The sequence below is a fragment of the Hoplias malabaricus genome, chromosome 16 (assembly GCF_029633855.1).
Source record: "Hoplias malabaricus isolate fHopMal1 chromosome 16, fHopMal1.hap1, whole genome shotgun sequence".
In the NCBI taxonomy this organism is placed as follows: domain Eukaryota; kingdom Metazoa; phylum Chordata; class Actinopteri; order Characiformes; family Erythrinidae; genus Hoplias; species Hoplias malabaricus.
Window position 1 is genome coordinate 16,949,035 of NC_089815.1, and position 23,759 is coordinate 16,972,793.

The window sequence follows — 23,759 nt, forward strand, 5'->3', positions numbered from 1 at the left end:
GTTTGTGCATTGGTCATTTTAATAAAAGAACATTTTATGAAGTTGTCCCTCCATTTCAAAATGTATTATGGATGTGATAAAACATCTAGAAGCATAAATCAAACCTGCATATTTTGCAAATACTGTATTAAGAATAAGTGGTTGTACAAATACCTTCTTGTTTTCATACATATATATATATATATAAACATGTCACTACAGGAAATATATTTCAGCGTTAACTGTACTGTAATGCTACACAAAGGAAAACTGACCATGTCATGGATAAAATCCTTGTCTTCAAACTAATTATTTTGCAAATATTGTCCCACAGCACTCAGTAGTTCTCTGCAGCTGCTTTATCATTACCATACCAGAAAAGACAACACACTGAATGTAACTGATTCAAATCTGTACATCATTTCCACATGGAATTAATACATTCTTATAAGTACAACAGAAGACAAAATTGTGATATAAAGTTTTTTTTTTTAAAGAAAGAATTTCAGGTCAAAGGTAATATCCAATATTCTCTCCCTACATCTTTCAATGCCAATAAATGTGTATTTATATAACATGGGACCTGGGACTACACAGAAAGGTATCTTTACTTTTTAAAACGTTTAAGGAGACCATTTCAGAACCAAGACTGTGTGCTCCAAATTACAAGAAATATATAATTTGAAAACCAGATAGACACTCAATTCTTCATTTTACAATTATCTGCCTATAAAAGAGGTCCATCCTCAATTTTGTTCATGTGGATATGATGGTACATGGAATTGGAATCAAATAGATTCAACCAATCTTTCTTTTTCCTCTTTTTTATAGGACCAAACTGAAAAAAAAAAAAACAATGGAGGAAGAATTAATAATAAAACTTGTGACAGTAATTTGGTTTATTTCCATCCCAATATAACTTGATAAAAGGCAAAACAGCTGATGTGACTTCATGGATGTGTTAATGTCATAATCACGCTTCAGTAAAGGCATTTTTTTTATCACAGTATGGGAAATCATAAGGCATTTTCAAACTAACCACAACAATGTTATCACTTAAATTCAAACAAGAATCCAATAACAGTGATACTTTTTTTTTTCTTTTGCAGACAATTTGACAGACATCAGACCGCCTTAAACACTGAAATCCCATTGTATTCTCTCTGTTAACAGCTACACTACAACTTAACAGTGCAAACACTGGGTGTGTTAAGTGCCACTGGAGAAATATTTTTAAATTCGTCATTAGAGGAGACATCACATTCTCTTAAGTTGCTATGACTGGTGCTCCCAATGCAACGAACAATCATAAACAGTTCACTTGGAAGCTTCCACCAGTTCTGCTCTACATAGTGCAGATAAATGTTAAAATGTGCTGACTGTGCAGTCTGAAATGTTCACTTTATTTATGTGTTAATTTATTTATACATCTGAAATGATTGAGGTCTCCCTTTGGTATCTATACGATCCAGACAAGTTCCTTAGCCAGCTGTTTCTGCAGAACAAGCCCATCTCAGCCAAAGTCAAATGAGCAGAGGTCCCTTTCTGGGACCTGTCTAAACAAAAGCCATGCTTAGTGTAGGACAGAAAACTCCCCAGACTGGCTGGAAGCTCAGGACACACTGATCCCTCACCATCCCTTTCCTTAGGAGCGGGTCACACGATCAGTGCCCAAACAGAATTACTTCTGAAAAGAGGTTTTACATTTTTTTTATATAACTAGAAATTGATTCAGACAAAGTGGATAACAAAAGATAAGGGGTGACAAAGAATCAAACAAACAAAAAAGACAAAGTAAATGGGGAAAAATAAGGAATGTTATCTAGAACTTCATGGGACTGGGGAGAATTCTAGATTCTACATGGATACCACATGGAGGTAAAAAGACTTGAGCTAGAGCAGCAGCGGATGTACAATACACAGGAGCTAAGCGGCAATGAAAAGTGTGAGGAACAGAGTACGAGGCAGCATGGAAAGAGGGAAGGGTGGGGTCACAGGTTCTGGCAGCATTGGAATTTGGTGCCTTTTAGCCCATCAGTAGTAGGCGGCACACTGATGTCCACCACATTGTTGCCGGGAGATTCGTCATGTGCAGACCTGTCTGCGATCTGCTTTTGTGATACAATCCTGTAGATTTCTGGAAAAGAGCAGCAAAATAGTTCATTATTCAGTTTAGAATTTTAAAAATAAATAAATAAAAAATACAATTGCTGCAATTAAATCTATCACGTTGACCCTTTGTAAAGAATGCATATTTATATGTAAAATAAAACTATGTAAAATCAACACAATGGAATTAGTTATTAGCATCCATCAATTTAAAAATTGTAATCACAACAATATGGTTAAATTCTAGAACTTGCTTGTATTTTTAGGAGGGAGATAAATATGTAGTGTGATATGCATGACAAACTGGCTTATGGAAACTGTTCAAAGGGAAACAAAACTAAACAGTGGCTGTTGCTGCACAATTTGTCTTAGACATCCTGGAAGCAGTCCTTCAGTGGGCAATGGATGATCCTGGCATAATATTTTTTCACTGGTGGACTATCCTCAGTACAGAAGTGACACTGAGGTGTTTCAAAACTCCTGCAGCACTGCTGTGTCTGATCAACAAAACACACATTATCACCACCCACACGTCAGGGTCACCGCAGTGCTGAGAATGATCCACCTCTTAAACACCTGTACTATGGTGGTCCTGTGGGAGTCCTGACTACTGAAGAACAGAGTGAAAGGAGGCAAACAACATATGCAGAGAAACATATGTAGCTATATAAAGTCAACAATGAATACACTAACAGAGCTGGTTGTAACGTTATGGTTAATCAGTGTATCTGTAATGGTCTATTTAAAGTTACTTGACTTAATTCTACATAACTAATGCAGTTTGAAGCATGTGTGAGTTTGCAGGAAGTGATCCCAACCACACAGTATACTTCTACTAGTTATCTACAACAGCAAAGTAAAGCTCCACTGCAAAAACTTTCCCCTACCTGTGAGTATATTTTTGAAAGCTTCTTCCACATTTGTTGAGTCCAAAGCAGATGTCTCAATGAAGGACAGATTGTTTTTCTCTGAAAGAAGCAAGCAAACAAATATGGCATTAAGTGATGCAATAGTTTTTTTTCTTTCTCACCATTGCCTGGTTAAGTTAAAACTCTAACCTGCAAAAGCTCTGGCCTCATCAGTGGGCACTGCTCTGAGGTGTCTCAGGTCACTCTTGTTGCCCACTAACATGATGACGATATTATTGTCTGCATGATCTCGCAGCTCCTTTAACCAGCGCTCCACATTCTCATATGTCAAGTGCTTAGCGATGTCATACACCAGAAGAGCCCCAACTGCACCCCGATAGTATCTAAATGGGTACAAGGTAGAAGAGGTGTGTTTTTTATTATTGATGTTGATTTCACAGTTTTTAATGACATTTATAAATAAATTTCACCAAGCTCAAAATGTGTTATACTAGTAAAAAATAAACTTTCACATAAATCAAAACAACAAATGAGGAAAACCAGGAGGTATTTCTCAAAGCTGATTTTGTTACCTAGATAACTTAAGTCCAAAGTCAGCACTGTCCAACTGGAGGACAGTGGAGGAACTTTCCACTGGACAACATAACATTTGGATTTAAGTTATCTTAACTGAGATACTGAGAAATACTGCTTATTGAAATACCCCCAAGTGTTCAAAACATTGTTTTGGTCCTCAGGGCATATATGAGTGTCTGAACAGTGTCTCCTGCACTCACGCTGATGTGATTGCTCTGTAACGCTCCTGTCCTGCTGTGTCCCAAATCTGAGCTTTTATGGTCTTTCCATCCACTTGGATGCTGCGAGTGGCAAACTCCACACCTATGGTGCTCTTGCTCTCCAGGTTGAACTCATTTCGTGTGAAACGGGACAGCAGGTTACTCTTCCCTACGCCGGAATCACCTATTAGAACCACTACAAATACAGGAGACATTAAACAATTAGGATATTGTCACACAGTTTGCCAAAAATATCTGATATTGTTCAGTATGATTTATCAAAATAATTAAACAGTACAACACACATCCAGCTATGAATACAGAATGTACACTAAATGGAAACAAGTATTGGGACAAACCTCCTAATCATTGAATTCAAGTCCCATTCAGTTCCATTGCCGCGTGTTTATGCAGGGTGAGTAAAAGTCATAGGACAAACTTTTATTTCTTTGATATGCTACATGACCTTCCCATTGGAAAAACTTGTCCTTGATCTAATATGGCGGCAATGATCCTGACATAGCCTAAAAGACAGACACTCCTCACCCATTACTTGCTGGGGTATTCAGATAAAAGGGTGTCCTGCGACTTTTGACACACCCTGTACAATCAAGCACCTAGCACTTTGCCTTTACAAAATGATTGTGAAAGAATGTGTCATTTTAAATAGCTCACTGTATTTAAGCATAGTAATAGAATGCCACCATTGCAACAAGTAAGTTTATAAAATTCTCCTCAACATTACACAATACGAGTGGTATTATTTAGAAATTGGAGGCATTTAGGTACCACAGCGTACCACATGTAAATTTAGAGTAGTGTCACCGTTAGCGCTTTTCCACCAACAAGGAACTGGAACTGTTCCAGTTCGCAAACTAAATTTGGAACTGTTCGGCATGTTTCCACCGAGATTAACTGGTTCGTGAACCAGAATAGTTCATTCCCAAAGAAGAGTTGTTTTTTTCCCCAGCATGAACCAAGACGTTGTCCGTGGGCATGTCAAAGTTCAGTAACTCAAGAAAGAGCTCGAGCCTCAAATACAGCATTATCAAGCTGTATGGGGTCATTTTCAACACTTCACATAAATAAATAATAGGAAATTAAACAGGAACACGCTGTTTGTGTCCGTTTCTGGGGCCGTGTTTGGTAACACCAAAGCTCAGCAGGACGGCTCGAAGCTCCGCAATATTTACACACGTATATTTGACTCTGATCTGACTCCACGGTAAACAAAAAATAAACAATAACCCTGCCATGACTCTGTTTATCTGTGGCTCTGGTGCTGTATTCAGCCATAGCAACACCGCCCACTGATGAAATATTGTTGGTTCCCCTCTAAATTTGTAGAAATGTCGGCTGGTTCACTGGAATGAACCAAGTTTCCAAGAATCAGGAAAGGAACCGGTTCAAAAACTTGAATTGTTTTGGTGGAAAAGTGCTCAGTGGACTTCTGATTTTATGACAGCTAACTGCATGCCAGGAGCTTCATTGTGTGTGTCCCAATATTTCTAACCATATAGTGTACATCACAGACTTTTTGTCCCCTCGTGATATTTCGTTTTTCTGATGATTAAGGATTTTAAAAAATAAACAAGGCTACAAACAGTAGAAAAATTGTTTTTAATTCTTGCCCATTTTGTTTTGATTAACTGTGTTCTCAGACAAAGATTTCAAATTTGTTTCTGTGTCCATGCAGGGATTTCAGCCACAGCTACTATTTTTAAAGCAGTGACATGAGGGCCTAAAGATCACAGCCAACCAATACTAGCTTTAAGCTCACCAAATTTTTAAAAATGCATTGCAGGACCCAATTTTTGAATGGGCATATCATTTTCAAAAAACGTTTCTCAGTTTCAACATTTGAAACAGCATCCCAACATTTCTAGGAATGGAGAATTTATAAACATATCACACGGTGCTAAAATTAATCAAATTTAACAAGTGTAAATTACGTAATTTATACATAACAAAACATCCAGTTGGTGTGTGTTCTTCAAGTTTTGCCAAGATACATCATGGGCTTTGAAACGTTAGCAGAGCTTTTTTCCATGCCACAATCACTTTTAATCCAGAGTTAGTCCAACAGTGCATAAAAACACCAATTTTAGTCTAGACCAGTAAAAACTAAACAAGCCTTAAGCATTACCCAAAGCTTTTGTGTGACTTGTAAATTCAATTAATGTAAAGAAATTTTAGCAAAAAAAAAAGTTGCGTTTTAAATATTACAAAATGCTGCTACAAAAGGTTTTGAAAGGGTTACACAACTTAACTCTGGTCTACTTGCCTGTGTTCAATATACACTGACAACACCCATATGCTTGAACATCTGGGAGGCAAGTACATAAACTGAGAAGAGATCAGAATAGCTCCAGACTTTCCTCAAGTCAATTCCTCATGGCTGGAGCATTCCTCAAAAGCACAATGACTTGTAGTTCTGCAATTACAGACACTTTGCTGCCTGTTGCTCTGCATACTTTGCTTGTCCCCTTTAACAAATTCCCTCAAATGGCCAAGGCCTCCACAGGCCCACCAGAGAGCAGGTACGACTTGGCTCATTCTCAGTAATGAAACAAACAAAGTATGCAGACAAAAGATGGACTCCAGTCTGTAATGAGAGAACCACAAAGTGCTCTTGTATGGTCAGTAGAGGTGAGAAAAGGAACACGGATGTGGTCATAATGTTGTGTATGGTTTGGTTGTGACAAATAAGTTATTGTGACAAATCACATCACCGCTTAAGTGAAGACCTGTTCTGCTAATACAGGTTCTGATATCTGGCATTTCTATATTTAAGTTAAAATGGCCCAAGACAGGAATTCCCCTTAAATGAAACTGACCAGTGCTGATAATGAAACTGGGAGAAATAACATTTCTCCAGGTTAAGAGGTTGAAGTTTGAAAGGTTTTACACCACCAGACAAAAAGAACAAGATTATGGACATTCAATCACTAAAGCCAAACTGAAGGTCAAGCATGTTCTAGCACGTTGAAAATACATTGATCAATAAAAGGCACAGTCTACTGGATTTCAATATCTGAATGGGAAACACAAGAAATATTAAAATGAATGATATTTGCTTATTTCTGTTACACTTTTTCACTGTGGCTGCAACAAGACACTCTTATAAAAGATGTTGCTTACGTATTTTGAAACTGCTGTTCGGGAAACTCTTCAGGGTCATTTGTGACCATGACGGTTATGAGAAAACTGAAAACATTCATGCTTGTCCCATGTCCTTGAGTAACAGCATTATGACGCCTTTCTCAAAATGATAATAGTCTACAGAGCCCTGATGGTGCATCCCTTCATAAAACTACTAAAAAGGTCCACCATCTTATTAATGAGTGGGCATGGCTTAATATAATATTGTTTCAACGTCCAGGCTTTTTTAAGAACCCCCCCCCCCCCCCCCCCACACACACACACACACCACAATATTATTAGGAAAAAGATGCCACCACTGCTGTTGACACTCCTTTATATCATGAAGATGTTCAAATGACTTATTACTAACATACTACATATAAGGAATAACAAATATATCTCGTGCATTTAATATTTTGTTCCTATACATTCGCACTCCTTAATTGCACGATTATATATATATATATATATATATATATATATATATATATATATATATATATATCACCCGCATGACTCTGTAACAGGCAGCTCCTTCTTGAGCAATAAATAATATGAGCTCCCCCATCATTTCCTCATAAACCTATGGACGGAACTTCCACTAACTACATTCCCACGAACCAAACGAGCTGTAGCACTTTAATTACGTTATCTTTAAACACCTATTTTTAACCTTTACTCGCTTTGTGAAATTACAGAGGATTTTGTTCATCAAAGGATTATAAAGTTAGTAATGTGGCCTGTGGTAAAGGGCTGTGACTGCGCGCCTGACAGGACACAGCTAACGGTGTCTGAAACATTAATTGCCCAAAAGACGGTGTATTGGAATTTACGCCACAAGTACAACATATCAATGTTGTGTGTTATTACCCAATCATTTTGTTTAAATACACTTCACATTAATCTGTGTCCACCGCTAACTTCAGCTAACAGGCTGGTTAGCTCGCTCTTAGCCTCTTAGCTGTTGCCTGCTGAAAGGCTAACGCTACCGCAGTTTATATTCTTACACTCTGATGCCAGGTTCCGAAACATTACTGCTCATATCCCATTACAACAAGACAAAGCGAGAAGTGGACATTAATAGACGTATACAAAGGCCTGGGCGGTCTCAAGGCCACCAATGTCTGACTACTGCAGCTTAGTGTTAGCTCCTCTGATGGAGGAACGAGAAACTCGGAACAAACAACAAAACACACACTTCACACGCCTTTAATCACTGCACTAAACACACCACACTAAAATACAGCATACTGACCTTTAAATAAATAATCATACTCGTCATCGCGAGTCCCCATAGTACAGCTATGAAGATAGATTTGTTTAATGTGGTGTCGAAGCGACGAGTCTCCTGACTCCAGCCGAGAGGAAGGAAACTCAGGACGGCCTTAAATTAGAGAGAGAGAGAGAGAGAGAGAAAGACAGAGAATGAGAGAGAGAGAGAGAGAGAGAGAGAGAGAGAGAGATGAAATAAAATAGATAAAAGATTTGAGATACAATCAAAAAATAAATATAAAATGAGGTGTAAAACGAGAGAGACAGTACTGAATAAAAAGTTAGTGATATACTGAATTACAACAACACTGAATTGAAATTTGCTAATAGAGAAACTTAGAAAATGGATAAAATAAGAGAGTGGTAAGGAATAGAATGAGAGAGAGACATCACTAATGACTAAAGTCTTAACACCTAAATGTAATATCAATGAATGGACTTTATAAAAAAAAAAAACAATAAGCAGTATTTTAAAGTAATCTACAGCCATTAATTTCATACCTCCAAAATTCAGATTGGTTGCATTTTCTATTTTTCATAATCCACATATTCAGTGATGTTGAGGTCTGGGCTTTGGGATGGCAAGTCTACAGTAGAACACTATCAGATTATTTGTATCATTTGCAAAAATGTCTTTTTTCTTAGTAAGAACAGTAACACACCCTTTCAGACCCATAATCCAAAGCAGTGGATTTAGATTTTTTTTCAGATATGAGGAAAGATTGGAGCTTAATTATCTTCTCTCAAAATTGAACATTTATTTTTTTCTGAAGTGATGCTTTAGATGGTCTGTCGAACAATTTAATTTATAATAATCTTATAATTTTTAGGAGTCCAATTTTTTCACTTTATTGGAATAATTTTATATACATTTAAGAAACTCCTACTTTTTTTTAATTTGCATTTAATTTCCTTTGACATTCCTCTTGATTATGTAAGACATTTGTATAGCTCATCTTATTATAAATAACCCTTAAAAATAAATACAATTTGAAATTTACATTAACAACACAGTTAAAGTAATGAAATGAAAGTAATGAAACCACTCACAAACAGCTGCAATATTTTCTATTTATTACCTTAGAAGTCCAAATAAATGCACCCTCACAAGTGCATACATACACTCTCACACACACATTCACATACCTAAATACAATCTATCCATCTGTTAAATCTCCTTTGTAAACAAATGGATATGCTGTCCATGACTGTATATAGATACATTATTTTCAATGACAACATGCTACTTCTCTACAAGGGTGGGCTCAGTTGGTTGTGGTGGAAGGGGTTTTGGGAGGGTGGGGGGTGGGGGATGTGACACATCTTCTGACCACACATACACAAACACAGGTTAACTTTCATAAGATGATGCTATTGATACATTTGCATGTTCGGTAAAATTGCTCTGACAGATTTCACATGTACGGTACAAAGAAACATAAAGCAAATCCAGCTGCACACTCTTAATGTTTGGAAGAATCTGCTTCATTTCATTTGAGTTTTACATTTTGCAAGCAGCATTAGAGGGGAAAATAAAATAAAACCCACATATTCCCAAATTACTTAAAATATAGTCAATAATTCTTCAGAAGTGTATTTATATTTCTATGTACACGCTCTCTGGAGTACAACAGTTAGTGAGCAGCTATTAAAGTGTAGGCCTGGGTGAAATCTAAAAAAACGTGGATTCAAAGTGTCATTGATGTGAAGCACAATATCGTCCCCTTTTGGATCTGTTTCTAAATGTGAATGAGTATGTGAGAATTAGCACCCCTTGTGGTTCACGTAATAAAACTTGAGTATGTATGTATGTATGTATAAATGTATGACTGAATTATAAGATACATCTACGAGATGTTTCACACCTAAAAAACAAGCAAGGTTAAAACATCTGAATTACTGATAATAATGGCCATGTGCATAGTACATAGAAACTATGTTCATGAGCTTTATACATTTAAAACTGGTGTTTTCCAAGGGCTTTGGAATTTGTTTAGATATGGTTGTGAGAATCCACTGAGTATTATATTTTCATAATTTTAAAACTATTATGAACTATGGGGAGATTTAAATTTTACTGAAACTGTCTTACACTGCAGAGATTATTTGCTGATACATGGGGAAATTTCTTTGCCATTATTGATTATTATAACAGGTAGAATTTTAACAGCCAATGCTCTGTAATAGTACTCTCTGAGCACATAAATTGTCACTAGTGAAACATCATCATGCATCATCACCTATACCACTATTACTACTATCACCCAGGCCTATGATGGTATCAAAATAGTGGAAGGGGGTGGGTGGAACAAGGTTAGATAAATAAGGCAACCAAAAAAGCAACATCACTAAAACCCTTTACAAATACTGTGTAATGCTGTTGCAGTATCTTTATGTTCATACCCAACAGCAACCAATATCAAATGGCCATTTCACATTATGATAATGATCAGTTCTTTAACACTGATCAAATACCAAATAAGTTCATACATCCTTACACTCTCATTTTCATCTACTCACTCACACAGATAAATTATTCTGTACATACAAATAAATATACATTTGAACAATTTTAACATTTGCTTCAAGCCTCTGCTGTAGACCATATCTGAAACCTTTGGAAACGTGCCTGATCGTCAAATGATTGTGATATGGTGAAATAAAGTGCTGTGAACAGTCGAAAGAGGAAAGCATTCAGAGTTTTAAACATGTGGCCTTTGACCCTCTATTGGCTTGGTCTCTTTAGACAAGGTGAAAATGAAAGACATCCCAGATTTGGTACACTGTCAGGTGAAAAAAGATACTTTACAAACAATGTAAAATGTACCCTCAAAGCTACAACCTTATCCTTAAAGGACCACTCTGAATGTTATCATCACTACAGCTGTTATAAGTATGTTTATTAGCACTGTTTTGAGGTGTACCCAATGATTCTGGTTAGGCTGTGGCCCCACCGCGACCCTGAACAGAATGTACCAGTTACAGAAAATGAATGAATTAATTGAAAGGCCAGGAATGTCCCCTACTGAATATGTTTTTACAAGTAGGGAGAACCTTTTAAAAAACTAGTTGTTTTGGGGCCATTTTGTTTCCTAGTAGCTGAAGGAAGACAGCTTGTTACTCTAAGGAAGCTAAATGTGTTATTGCAATGACATGAATGTGGTAAGGCTTATAATTGAAAAATAATTAAAGAAATGGAGAGAATTAAATACTCAAATGAGAGAAATCAGTAATCAAATGAGAACAACAAGCTAAAAGTTAGTAAGCAAGGTAAATCACTAAAAAAGATATCTTACCTTAGTGTGTTTCATATTTGTGTTTGATATAACCATTAAACATTTTGTTTTGTGCAGCATAAGACAAAATCCAAAATGGAAGAAGTTTGTATTTGTGAACTGCATGCTGGGTTTTGTAATGTGAGAATGTTCAAAAACAAAAACAAAACAAAATAAATAAATAAAATTATGTGAAACTAAGGCTGAGGGATATAATTCTGTTGTGTATTAAGTTCAACTCAATCTAGAATCCCCTTTAAGGTCTAGATAAATTAGTTTGTCATTTTCCCAGGTTTGTTTTTTATATAAAAATAAATTAAAAATTCTAGATTTTGGAGTTAATCCAAAAAAACTGAAACATTGATATGGTACTATGTACCATAATTGATACTGAGAATGTACCTTTGAGGGTAACACTCACAGGACAGTGTTAGCATCCTGAAAGATACATTTTATTACTTTTATCTCAATGTACAATGTATTTACATACTGAGGCTTTTTATAAGTTATTTAATATTTTTTAAACGCAAAGCCTCAGTAATGAAAATAACTAAAAATACTGGATCTTAGCATGTAGCGAGAATTTTTATGTGAACAGACATCACAATATTAGTGTTTCATTGCCTAATCTCTCTTGATACTGTCACCCTGAACCATCATTCATGTGCATTTAAAAGGATCATTTGAAAGAGTGCAGATTAAAAAAATTACTGCAAAGCGTTCTTCAAATTGTTGACTCAAGTTAATTGTCAGAGTTAATTGCAAAATTCTGTGGCTTAAAAGCCTGTGAAACTGCTCTTTAAACAAGTCTAGTGTAAAGCGTCTGTGGAGCAATAGTCTTTAAAACAAACATTACACAGAAAACCACAAACTGTACACCTCTCTACATATGAAAACGTGTTCACAGTATTGAATTCAGGAAAAAATCACATGTTAAAAAAGTAAAAGATTAAATAAAAAAACAGTGCTCATGATTTACAGATAAATAAGTCTGATGTTGCAGTTATTACTGGTTGGCATGGAGCTGTCTGTAGACGGAATGATGGAAGGATGACGCATCGTGTACCTACAGCGCTAAGCTTCACACTGCAGCCTGCTCCTTTTGAATCTGACTAAGATTAGCGACACTAGCTGCGTACACTGGTAGGGCGTAAGGTCAGTCAAGTTGAGTTGGAAGCCATGGTAAGACCTGAGGCATCTTCAGAGTTGTCCTCAAATAGCTCCAGCAGACTGATTACTGAAAAAGAAAAGAAGAAAAAAAAGAAGAAGAAAAAAGACAGTTACACTTAACAGACTGAAACAAAACAACATGTTTTGTTTAACCCTTAGAAGTTAGTGGCTATAAAAGAATAATGGTGTAATTCGCTATTATTCTCTTCTTGCAGCTCATTGATACACGAAGAGATTTTGATAAATGTGCAGCTTAAACTCAATTTATTCTACATTTGTGTTTGGAAATACATAAGGAAATACTGTAGTACAACTTGAATTAGCTGAAAAGAGTTTCCAAAATGGCTTATTTGAGATATATATATATATATATATATATTTATATTAAAACAGAGAATAACAAATAAATTGTATATTTTAAAAATGGGCAGATTTTTCCAAATGCCTGTTAATTAAATTCAGTAACTGAGATATACACGAAAATGGGAAAGTGTGCACTTTAGAGGAACAGACAACTAAGATTTCTTTACAGTTGTTGTGATAGGGAACCAGGGGTTGTGATGTCTACAGCCTTTGTAATATCTTTCCAAAATCAGCAGTGAACCTACACATATCTTCTGGGATATTGTAAAACAATGTCTCAGGCATTAGGCAGCATATTTGTATCCACCTTGTTGGAAAAGCTTACTGCGAGATGTTGGCGGCATTAGACATTTGGCTCCTATCACCACCAACTGGACAATTATATTAAATTTCTCTGTATCAGAATTTTCAATCCACTCTGAATAACTTTTTACAACATAATAAATAATTAGTGAATATTTATGAAAAACAATGATTTCAGGTCAAACATTTTTTGATGTCAAATCCAAATTAAAAACTGAAAGTGCAACTTGTCAGCACAATGAGAACAAATATAATTTGATCATAATTACTCATATGTATTACAGGTGCATCTCAATAAATCAAAGTACCTTCCCAATGTTAATTTATTTCTGTAATTCAGTTCAAATGTGAAACCCTCCTGCTGTATCAAAGCATATTAATGGAAAGTTGAGTGGAGGGAAAAAGTGTGGTAGAAAAAGGTGCCCAAGCAACAGGGATAACAGCAGCCTCGAAAGGATTGTCAAGAAAAGGCCATTAAAAAATTTGGGGGAGATTCACAAGGAGTGGACAGCTGCTGCTGGAGTGCTTCAAAAGCCACCACACACAGACATATCCAGGACATGGTCCACAATTGTAGCAGTCCTTGTGTTAAGCCACTCACGATCCAGAGACAAAAGGCAGAAGCGTCTTATCTGGGCCAAGGAGAAAATCTATAGGGCATGATCAAGAGGAAAATGAGAGCCACCAGACTCAACAATGCAGATGACCTGAAGGTTCTGTTGCAATAAGTCATGTAAAAAAAAAAAAAGCCCCAACCAAGTATTGAATCAGTAGGCCTACATTTCTGTATTAAAAATAGTTTTTAAAATTGGTCTTATAAAATATTCTATTTTTCTGAGATAATGACTTTAGGGTTTTCATTGGCTATAAGCCATAATCATCAACATTAAAAGTTAATGTTAATTAATATTAATTAAAAATAAATGCTTCAAATAGATCACTGTGTTTGTAATTAATCCATATAATATATCCAGCATATATGAGTTTCGCATTTGAATTGAATTACTGAAATAAATTAACTTTTTGATGATATTCTAATTTATTGAGATGCACCTGTAAGTATTAAACTAGTTAGTCAAAACGTTAAATATTTTGTACTTCTAAGGGTTAAACATGTTCATTTGTGTTCATAACAAGCAATAAAGTAATTAACATTCATTAGAGAGAAGAACTAATCCAACAAAAACAAAACACAATCATGAGCAGGAAATTCAGGGATACAGGCAAACACACACATACACACATTGTCAGAACTCTCAATGTAGATGACTATAGGTATACACAAACGGACCTAAAACAATATGTAAAAGAGCTGGAGCTGGAATGTTTAAATAACAGTGTTGTCTCCTTTTCAAGCTATTTGTATTAAAAGAGCAAAATTGGCCTTGTTCTCACTGGATTCCTAGGACACCCCCTCCATCAGCAACATGGTAGAAAACGTGTGTATCTGTTAGTTAACAAAACTAAGCAGTAAGCATTCTCCTCCAAGCATGTAGCAGCAGTTTGAAAACATCTTTTCAAGCTACTAACGAGAAGGCAAAGAAGAAGCATTTGCTAGTTTTTTCACTAGTAGTTGGAATGAAAAATATTAATATTAGATTTTAAAAAGTCAAAAATAAGTTGAAAAACTAACTTGATTTATGTGTATCTGGTTCTTTGGTGAATATTGTGAATTAAAAAGATGATATAAGAATGATATAAGACCAATATTTCTCAGTATCAATATGCAGCACTATAAAGCACCAGAAGCAATTCACCTTGTCAGTAAATAAAGAAATATCAAGCAAAAGGGACAATGAAACAACAAATGACACCAAAGTTTCTATTTATTTATTTATTGATTGATTGATTGATTGATTGTTTAATGGGTCCCTGCTGCATTAGTCTAGCTGTATGATGTGATTAAAATCTCTGGATAAGAGATTCCAGAAAAGTTTTGATGCTGAACAAAATGTAAACGAAAACAGTATGCAATCATGTGCAAGTAACTTTAACACTACATATAATTGGAAATAGTACAAAGAAAATATTTCAAATGTTAAAACTAAATACTTTTACTGTTTATTTATATAAGCCCATTTTAAGTTTGATGACAGCAACACATTTCCAAAATGATTGGGTTTAAAAATGAGCAGCTCGCTCAGAGAGGCTGAGTCTTTTATAAATAAAGATGAAGAGTTCAACATTCTGTGAAAGATTGTGGACAAATACTGAAACTATATTTTATTATATTACTGCACCCACAAACCCAAGTTAAAACGTACAAATGAAAAAAAAAAAAAAACATATAAACATAACCCAAATTTAAAGCCCCTTGGAACCCATTTAGAAATTTTGTATTTTTTTGTATAATTCTAAACTTGGGTGTTATGTGAAATGTTCAGCAAAATGTAAATAAAAAACAGAGCTCTCTGAAAACAGTGTGGGCGTGGTCCAGTATGACTGTGCGTGACTGACAGCTGTCTATCACAGGAGAACGGAATGCTCTGAACTGCGACTCAGGCAAGTAGAATTGGCATTATACAGCCGTTCATGTACAAACCTACAGATGTCTTTTGTCTTTTATGTGTCTGTGATGTGGTTTCATGTGATTATTTGACGTGGACTGGATACCTTCTAGAGTGTCTCCAAATTGGTTCTTTCCTTCCCCCTGCTGCTACTCTGCTGCACTGCAGACTAAGTGTGGCTTTTATCCCTGCTGCTACTTTGCTTTACACGTTGGCCCAGTGTGGCCGCTATCTCTGCTGTACTGCTGACCGAGTAGGTCTGCATGCACATTTGTTGCTGAATTTGTGCATGCACAGATAATGCTGAATGAGAGTTCAGGGTCACGGTGTGTATTTCAACGACATAGCTCATTAGTAAATAATGTCTTTGTACTAAACCAAGCCAGACATGTCACTCATTGACAATAACTGATGCATTAAAAAAACAATAACTCTACTACTGAGACCATAGGCTGTTGAGTAGCTGAATTATTATAACAAGCAAGAATGGGAAAATATTTCACTTTCAAAACAGCAGCAATTGGTTTCCATAGTTCTCAAAAAATTTCAGTGTTGTTAAAATTAGTGGTGATGCAACACATTGGTAAACATGCCCCTGTCCCAACTTCTCTGAATGTGTTGCTGGCATCAAATTCAAAACAATGTTTTTCAGAAAAAAAAATCAAAACAAATAAACAAACAAACAAAAAAATGTTTTTTCCCAGTATTTTCAATCATATGTAGGGATTCATTGATTTGCCCATATGATGACCTTTGGTTTTATTTACATTTTGCACAGCATCCTAACACTTTGACAATGGGGTTTGTATCTTACCTTATTAATATTATATTATTGCTAATTAATAATGTATATTACTTTATTATATTATATTACATTATTAACATACATTCCACTACTGCCAAAAATGCTTTTGTTTAAATGACATTTTACAAGGCAAAATATAAATTAATTATTATGCTCACATACCTAGTTTTATTATTAGCAACTTTGCTTGGAAAAATGCAAATAAAAATAAGTAAATAACTGATTTTTTACCCAGAATACAAAAATTTGTGGACAATTATGACTTACTGTGTCGCTCTCATCATCCCCTGGGGACAGACTTTTAGACTCTGTAGCATAGTGCAGAGGAGAATAGACCCAACTCCTCTCCTCCGGTGGCTGCACAACAGAGGGAGCCAGAGACACCCAGGAAAGCAAAGAGAGAAATAGAGGACAGCACAGGACAGGACTATTAAAGACAGCGACAGAGAGCAGGTGACAGGAGGAAACCAAAGGCTTATATTAAAACTACCATGACAGGAATTATATGGAATGAAAAAAGAACTAATGCCTGAATTCCAATGATATACTACATAAAATAGATGTGTCAGTATTGCACAATATATCATTTCTTTTTTGTTATTGTGATATTTGTCTTTCCAATACTGATACAGAGACCTGCAATAAGAAAATGAGCCCTCCACTCAGCATTATGTGCTCTGAGCAATTTGACCAATCCCAGTTGCAGGTGACTGTTTGATGGTGTTATAGTTAACTGAGGTATTCATATTGAACAGATAATGAAAGACACAGCAGTTTGAAGAAGAAAGCAGAGCAGATCCACAACTGCAGTATATCTATATAATCAGTGTCTGAACAAAACTTCATATGGCAACAGTAATATAACAACATTTTTCTCCAAGATCTTTTTTTACCCATTTTTCTCCCCAAATGTACTCACTGACAATTACACACATTTGCTAGGACTCCCCCACCCCAAATGAGACTACCATGCTGGAAGAGTTAAGGCTAGCACATACTTCATATAATCAAAATGCTGCAACACAATACACAACATCACTGCAGCTGAACAATGTAATCTGCGCAACCAATTTTAGATTAGAGCCAGGGAGAGTCTTGGATGGCTGAGGCATCACTGGGGATTTAACTTGTGATTCCACCACAATATTATCAGTGCCAAAGCTGTGCTACTTAGGAGTGTTTTAGACCATTTGTCTTGTTCTAATCATTAAAATAACACAAATGGTAAATCAGTGTTTCAAATTATGTAAAATTAATAAATAAAGATTAAAACATACCAAGTATTTAAAAAAACAACCCTAAACTGGATATACAAGTTTGCTGTTGGAGAGTGATGAAAAATGTACTTCTCTCTCTCTCCCCCAAAGAACACAGCGGTGTGACAGGAAAAGGAGTGCTGAGTTCGTATTTACTTTTCCTGCGCATGTTTCCTTAGTGCTAAACCTGGCAGCAGCTGTGTATGTGTGTAACCTCTCTTTTGCAAAAACAACTGTACTACATTCATGGGGGCTCTACTGCGGGATAATCTGCTAAACAGCACTTACACTGTGGCCTGAAATTAGCGTCCTGATGTGTGTAACAGGCTGACACACACAATAGCTGCCATCTGAGAACTTACAGCAGCCAGAGAGACAGAGAGAGTATGTGGATGAGAAAGAGAGACAGATAGATGTAAATGTATAAATAATTGAAATAAGCATGCTAATTTAAAAAAGTACAAGAAAACAAATGGTGAAATGGTTAAAAGATAAAGCTACAGCAATGTGTAAAGGTCAAAACAAACTATTCAAATGATATGTAAATAAAGAAGGAGCAGAAGGTCAGAATCTGAATGAGTAATCAGCAAAGGAGAACACATGGTAGTATGGGTTGGGAATGAATGGATACTGGAAAATAAAGCAGCTGGGTTCAGAGTTTTGAGGATTCCTGATTACAAATCCAACTGTAAGGAAGTCCCTCAAAGAAACCCAATTTCTGTATTCTGGAGGTACCAGCAGAAAATGCTGGATTTGAAATCTGATATTACATTCTACCACATAATGTCACATTCTGTTTTATACAATAATAATAATAAAGATTCTGCATGAATCACTGTTCTCCACATACATGTTACTTTAATACTTTAAAAGGACCAATCAATCATTTTTATCACCCAGAAATAAGCAAACTACATTTTTAAAAGCAATTATTATTTTTAAATTTAAATTCTTAAAATATAAAAAAAACCCAGCTGGTTCATAACATAAAAAATGGCTGATTAATAATGACTGATTGCACCTTTAAATGACTGATTGTATTGAATGACTGATTGCAACTTTAAATCCTTAACCTAACTCAAAACCCCTTCCTGTATCCCCTGGCATTATAAATAATATACTAAAAATACAACAAAGTACGGTACAATTCCTTAATTTAAAATTTGCATTCATGCATCTGCAATATGTTTTGCGTCCTAAGAAATAATGAATGAAAAACTGATATGTAGCTTTGTTTATGTTATGTCCTTTTATGTTATGTATGTTTATACATTCTGAGTACATTGTCTGAGAAAACAGAGGAAAATAATGTTTTAATTTTAAGGACTTTTTAAATCATAAACAGCTATATTTAAAAGTTGTTATTTTAAAGATTTCAGATTAGTATCAGCCACGTTTCAGATTTCAAGTACTTGTGTGTTAAAAAAAAAAAAAAAAAGGAAAAATAATAATAATAATTCAGTGCTGAAGGAGCTTCTTCAGTCTTCAGTCCTGCAGGACAGCAGGGGGCTGATGGACTGTGTGAGTAAGCTGTTGGCTGACAGTGGTATTGCTTAGCAACAGGAATAACAAAAGAGCTTTTTCTAACTATCTTCATCATTACCGCTTCAACATAGTCATTACACAGTGAGAGGTCTTCACATGCACTCACTCACTCACTCACACACACATATACACACATATATATATATGTGTATATATATATATATGTATATACATACATACATACATACACACACACTGTGGGGAAATGAGAAACTCCTGAGACAAAAAGATCCATTTAGAAACCAGGCTCTAAAATTAGATTGGTGCACACACAAGCACAAGTTACAGCACACAACCCAAAAGCTGATGAAGGTTTGCAAAAAGAAACACACAGGAGACAATAGCACACAAAAAGTCCCAAGTCATTTAGGCTAGTCGCTTTATAAATCACTTCAGATGCAATTACTCAACAGAGAGAATGAAAGAATGAAAACCCCAAATTAGATCTACCAAAGCAGTCATTTGAAAGAATTCATTCATTCATTATCTGTAACCGCTTATCCAGTTCAGGGTCGCGGTGGAATCATTGGGCGCAAGGCAGGAACACACCCTGGAGGGGGGCGCCAGTCCTTCACAGGGCAACACAGACACACACATTCACTCACACCTACGGACACTTTGGAGTCGCTAATCTACCTACCACGTGTGTTTTTGGACTGTGGGAAGAAACCGGAGTACCCGGAGAAAACCACGCGGACACGGGGAGAACACACCAACTCCTCACAGACAGTCACCTGGAGCGGGAATCAAACCCACAACCTCCAGGTCCCTGGAGCTGTGTGACTGCGACACTACCTGCTGCACCACTGTGCCGCTTTTGAAATAATTGTTGCTCTAAATTGAGTTTATTAACTTGCAGGTCTCCAAGCCATTGAGGGACTAATGGTGATTTCCATTGGCACATCTCCCCTGCAAAATGTAGCTGATGGGAACCATGGGTTTTAAGCGCCATTTACTCATTGTGTACTCTTATGGGATTTTTTTTTTGCTTTTTTTCAGTGGTGGGATTGGGACTGAACACGTCTCCGCGACCCAGTTCTCACAGAGCATTGTTTCGCGTCTCTCTCAGTCAGCTACCAATTCAAAGAGCGTTTGAACCTCTTTAAAAGACCACGGTGCAATTATATGAGGTGGACAGAGTCGGATAAAAACAAATGTGATCTCTGCTGTAGCTTGGATATTTTACAAATGGTTAGTTTGTGCTGGACTGGTTTTACTCGACAAGTCTCTCTGGCCTATCAGCGCTCCACAATATTTACAGGTACCAGATTTGCCTATTGGGGGAGGGAAAAAAAAAAAAAAAAAAAAAAGCAGAGCGATTACCATGCAGTGGAAAAGTTCCATAATTGTAGAAAGCTAGTTATATGTGCAGTACTAATTTTGGTTCGTATACTGTTTATTACATTAAAAACATAAAAATACAACTACAGTTTTTGCTCTGACAAAGACAGGGGAGATCCTAAGCACTGAACATGAATATTGTTCAGTAGGAACAGTGCTTTCTTAACAACTGTCTCTCCTCTGGCTTCAGCACAGTGCAGGAGAAATAGCACTCCAAGCCAGGAGTGTGTTAAAAGGAAAAACACCGCACACTCACACTGGTTTCTCACCAGACTAATAACACCTGCTCCTCACACCAGCGATTCTGCAGACTGCAAAGATTCACAACATAATCGACAATGACATCATGGATCCAGTAACCATAGCTGTGTTCCATTATCTTTAACTTAAGCTGACAAGAACAACTGTCTAGTACCCAAGTTCTCAGGTTCTGCCCTTGGGCATCTGCACATTTTGTCCACACTCTTATTTATTTCCGTTTCCAATGTCCCTGACCCCAATGTCAGGTTTTTTGTTTTTCTTTTTTTTTACAGCCACTGCCTAATGTGCAAGAAGAACCGTTTTGGGAAGCAGGATCGAGATTCATACGTCCAGCAAATAAATATGAATAGTACTGTACTTATTAAGGGTCAGCAAAAAAGCAAAAACAACATCACAATATCTGAAGACATTGTTCTTATACATGAGTATTTGAAATCAGTGGTAAACCTTTGCAAAAATAAAGACATTAAGAAGGACCAAGAGGAGCAAACAAACTGATAAAAACTGAAAACATAGGGCATACATTTCTGGCATCCAATCAACAGCTTGTTTCTATGCAGGTTATGCAGTAACTACACACCTGGGGATGTTCACATGCTTATATGCTTATTACTTTTTCTAAAGTATTTTTACGCTACATGCATTTATTAGTGTTATAGAAGTAGTGATGATAACCATGATACTCTCAAACAAGCTTAATGTGAAAAAAATGTAACGTGATATAACATATCGTCCTTAATGCTTACATAATGCAATGAGGTAGAGCTTTGGGAAAGTATCAGCGGGGCGCTGGATTAAGTGCAAAAGCGACTTACAAAGTAAATGTCCGTGATTGGCACATCTTCATCCTCGTCCACAGACGAGCGGCTTGGGCAGCCTGAGGCCTGACTGGTACGGTCTGAATCCACCACTATCCTTGGGCTGGCGGGAACTGAGGAACAAGACGCTTCAGCAGGGGCTTCCGAGGCTTCACTGTGGAAGCAGAGAGTAAGAAAGAAAGTATGCATCTTTGAGAAACATTAAATATATTATGTGCCATAACTTTTGCACAGGTCACATTTTTTGTTTCCTAACAGCTCAGCAAACAGATTCTCTGTAGTTCTCTGCAGAAGATGAGTGCTTATTTGTAGAGGAAGTACAAAAGAAGCAACCAAATTTTGAAAACAGATATACAGCTCCTTTACAAATTATTTAACTGCTCATGTAACTGACAAATGCAATTAAAACCCCTATTAAGTCTTCCCCACAGTTTATAGTACCCAGTAAGAAGTCTCAAAACCTCTATCCACTCAGCTTCATACTTTTGTTCTAATAATAATCTGCAGGTTTTATGATAAATGTGCTCTGAATTGGAGCAGAGAAAATGATCTATTGTCAAAGCTTTTAATGAGATTTCTAAAATAAATTTTTCCACAGCTTCCTTTTCTTGGATTTTAACTGGGCTAGTCTAAGTTAGGCTTACATGATATCAGGTATACCAATGGACCAATCTGAATTAGTGTAGTGTTTACTTCACCTACATTGATAAAGTCAATGATTTCCATTTCATTCAGTCTCTAAAGTGGTTTGAAGGAGCTTGTAAAAGAGTCTCTTGAAACACACTACAGGCCCATCCCCAGCATTCAAGCTTTTAGAAGAAGCCCAGGGGACTCTTCCGATGCCCAGGTTTCTTTCGGCCTGCCAGTATTTGGTGTACTAAGGCAGTGTAGAACACTAATCCTGAGAGCAATGCCACAAGGGTACTATGTAAATGTGTATTATACATATCAAAGAGTACAGTTTTTGTAACTGCCAACCTCTCATCTCTGCTCTGCTGCAGGGGCATCCAAACTCCTTTTTTTCCCCCCTGACTGAGTTGCTTATGTTGGAAACATCATGGAAATCTGAGTTCTGACTAACCTACCCCATTCAGAGCAGGCTTGAGGTTAAACTAGTGTTACAGTCAACTTCTGTACTACTTTATAAAACCATATTGAATATAACATGTGTAAACACTTATTGGGCAGCACAATGGTGCACCAGGTAGTGTGGCTGTCACACAGCTCAAGAGTCCAAGGGTTGTGACTTGGAGCCCACAAGTAGAAAAGGGCAATTGTCAAAATGTATTTTTGCCAGACCACCTACAGGGCCGGCCTAGAAGAGGCATTTTCCCTTACTGACTGAGTGACTGACTCCTAATGTTAAAATGCACATGTGCAAGCAGGAACATTATTTCACCTTCGGCTATTAGTTCAGCCATAATTCAGAAGGTGGCGATACTACACCATCTTTTGTTGGTCAACCATATTTCACATAGTGCTTTTCCACCAATGAGGAACAGGAATGGTTCCAGTTAGTAAACTAAATGTGGAACCATCTGGCACATATCCACCAACATAAACTGGTTCGCAAACCAAAAAAATATGTTCCCAGATGGAACCAAAGAAGAGTACATTCTTCAGCATGAACTGTGACTTCATCCATGGGCGTGTTGAGGTTCAGTAATACAAGAAAGAGCTCAGCGCCTCAAAGAGATTATTTGCGCAGTGGGGCTGGTCATTTACAATGTTTCATATAAATAAATAATAGGCAATAAAACAGGAACACGCTACGTTTGTGTGTGTTTATGGGGCTTTGTTTGGCTCTGCGTTAGTTACGTTTCTCTACTGTTTACAAGCTCAGCAGGACGGCTTGGAGATCTGCAACATTTAAACATATTGTATCTCAGAGAGGGAAGACTGCTGAATTTGTCTTATTTCACGTGAGTGTGTGTCTTTGCCTGAAATATTGTAAAGGGAAGAGGTG

General features: G+C 36.6%; 2 protein-coding genes across 3 annotated transcripts in view; both read right to left on the reverse strand.

The window, feature by feature from the left end:
* Positions 1-168: 168 nt before the first annotated feature.
* rab11ba (RAB11B, member RAS oncogene family, a) lies at positions 169-8,269 on the reverse strand. Its single transcript, XM_066647231.1, has 5 exons — positions 8,133-8,269; positions 3,734-3,929; positions 3,147-3,340; positions 2,976-3,056; positions 169-2,116 (listed from the first exon to the last, which is right to left on the reverse strand). Exons 1-5 carry the CDS (start codon positions 8,170-8,172, stop codon positions 1,971-1,973), a joined length of 657 nt encoding a protein of 218 aa, XP_066503328.1. The 5' UTR covers positions 8,173-8,269; the 3' UTR covers positions 169-1,970.
* A 971-nt stretch (positions 8,270-9,240) lies between these two features.
* Positions 9,241-23,759, reverse strand: part of pip5k1ca (phosphatidylinositol-4-phosphate 5-kinase, type I, gamma a) — a 49,120-nt gene continuing 34,601 nt past the window's right edge. Inside the window, exons 16-18 of one of the 2 annotated variants that reach the window (XM_066648380.1) lie at positions 21,791-21,947; positions 16,840-16,929; positions 9,241-12,661 (exon numbers count right to left, since the gene is read on the reverse strand). In XM_066648380.1, the coding sequence (XP_066504477.1) occupies positions 12,659-12,661; positions 16,840-16,929; positions 21,791-21,947 (250 nt within the window). In that variant the 3' untranslated portion in view covers positions 9,241-12,658. The remainder of the gene's footprint in view (positions 12,662-16,839; positions 16,930-21,790; positions 21,948-23,759) is intronic. The other variant, XM_066648381.1, reaches the window with a different exon arrangement.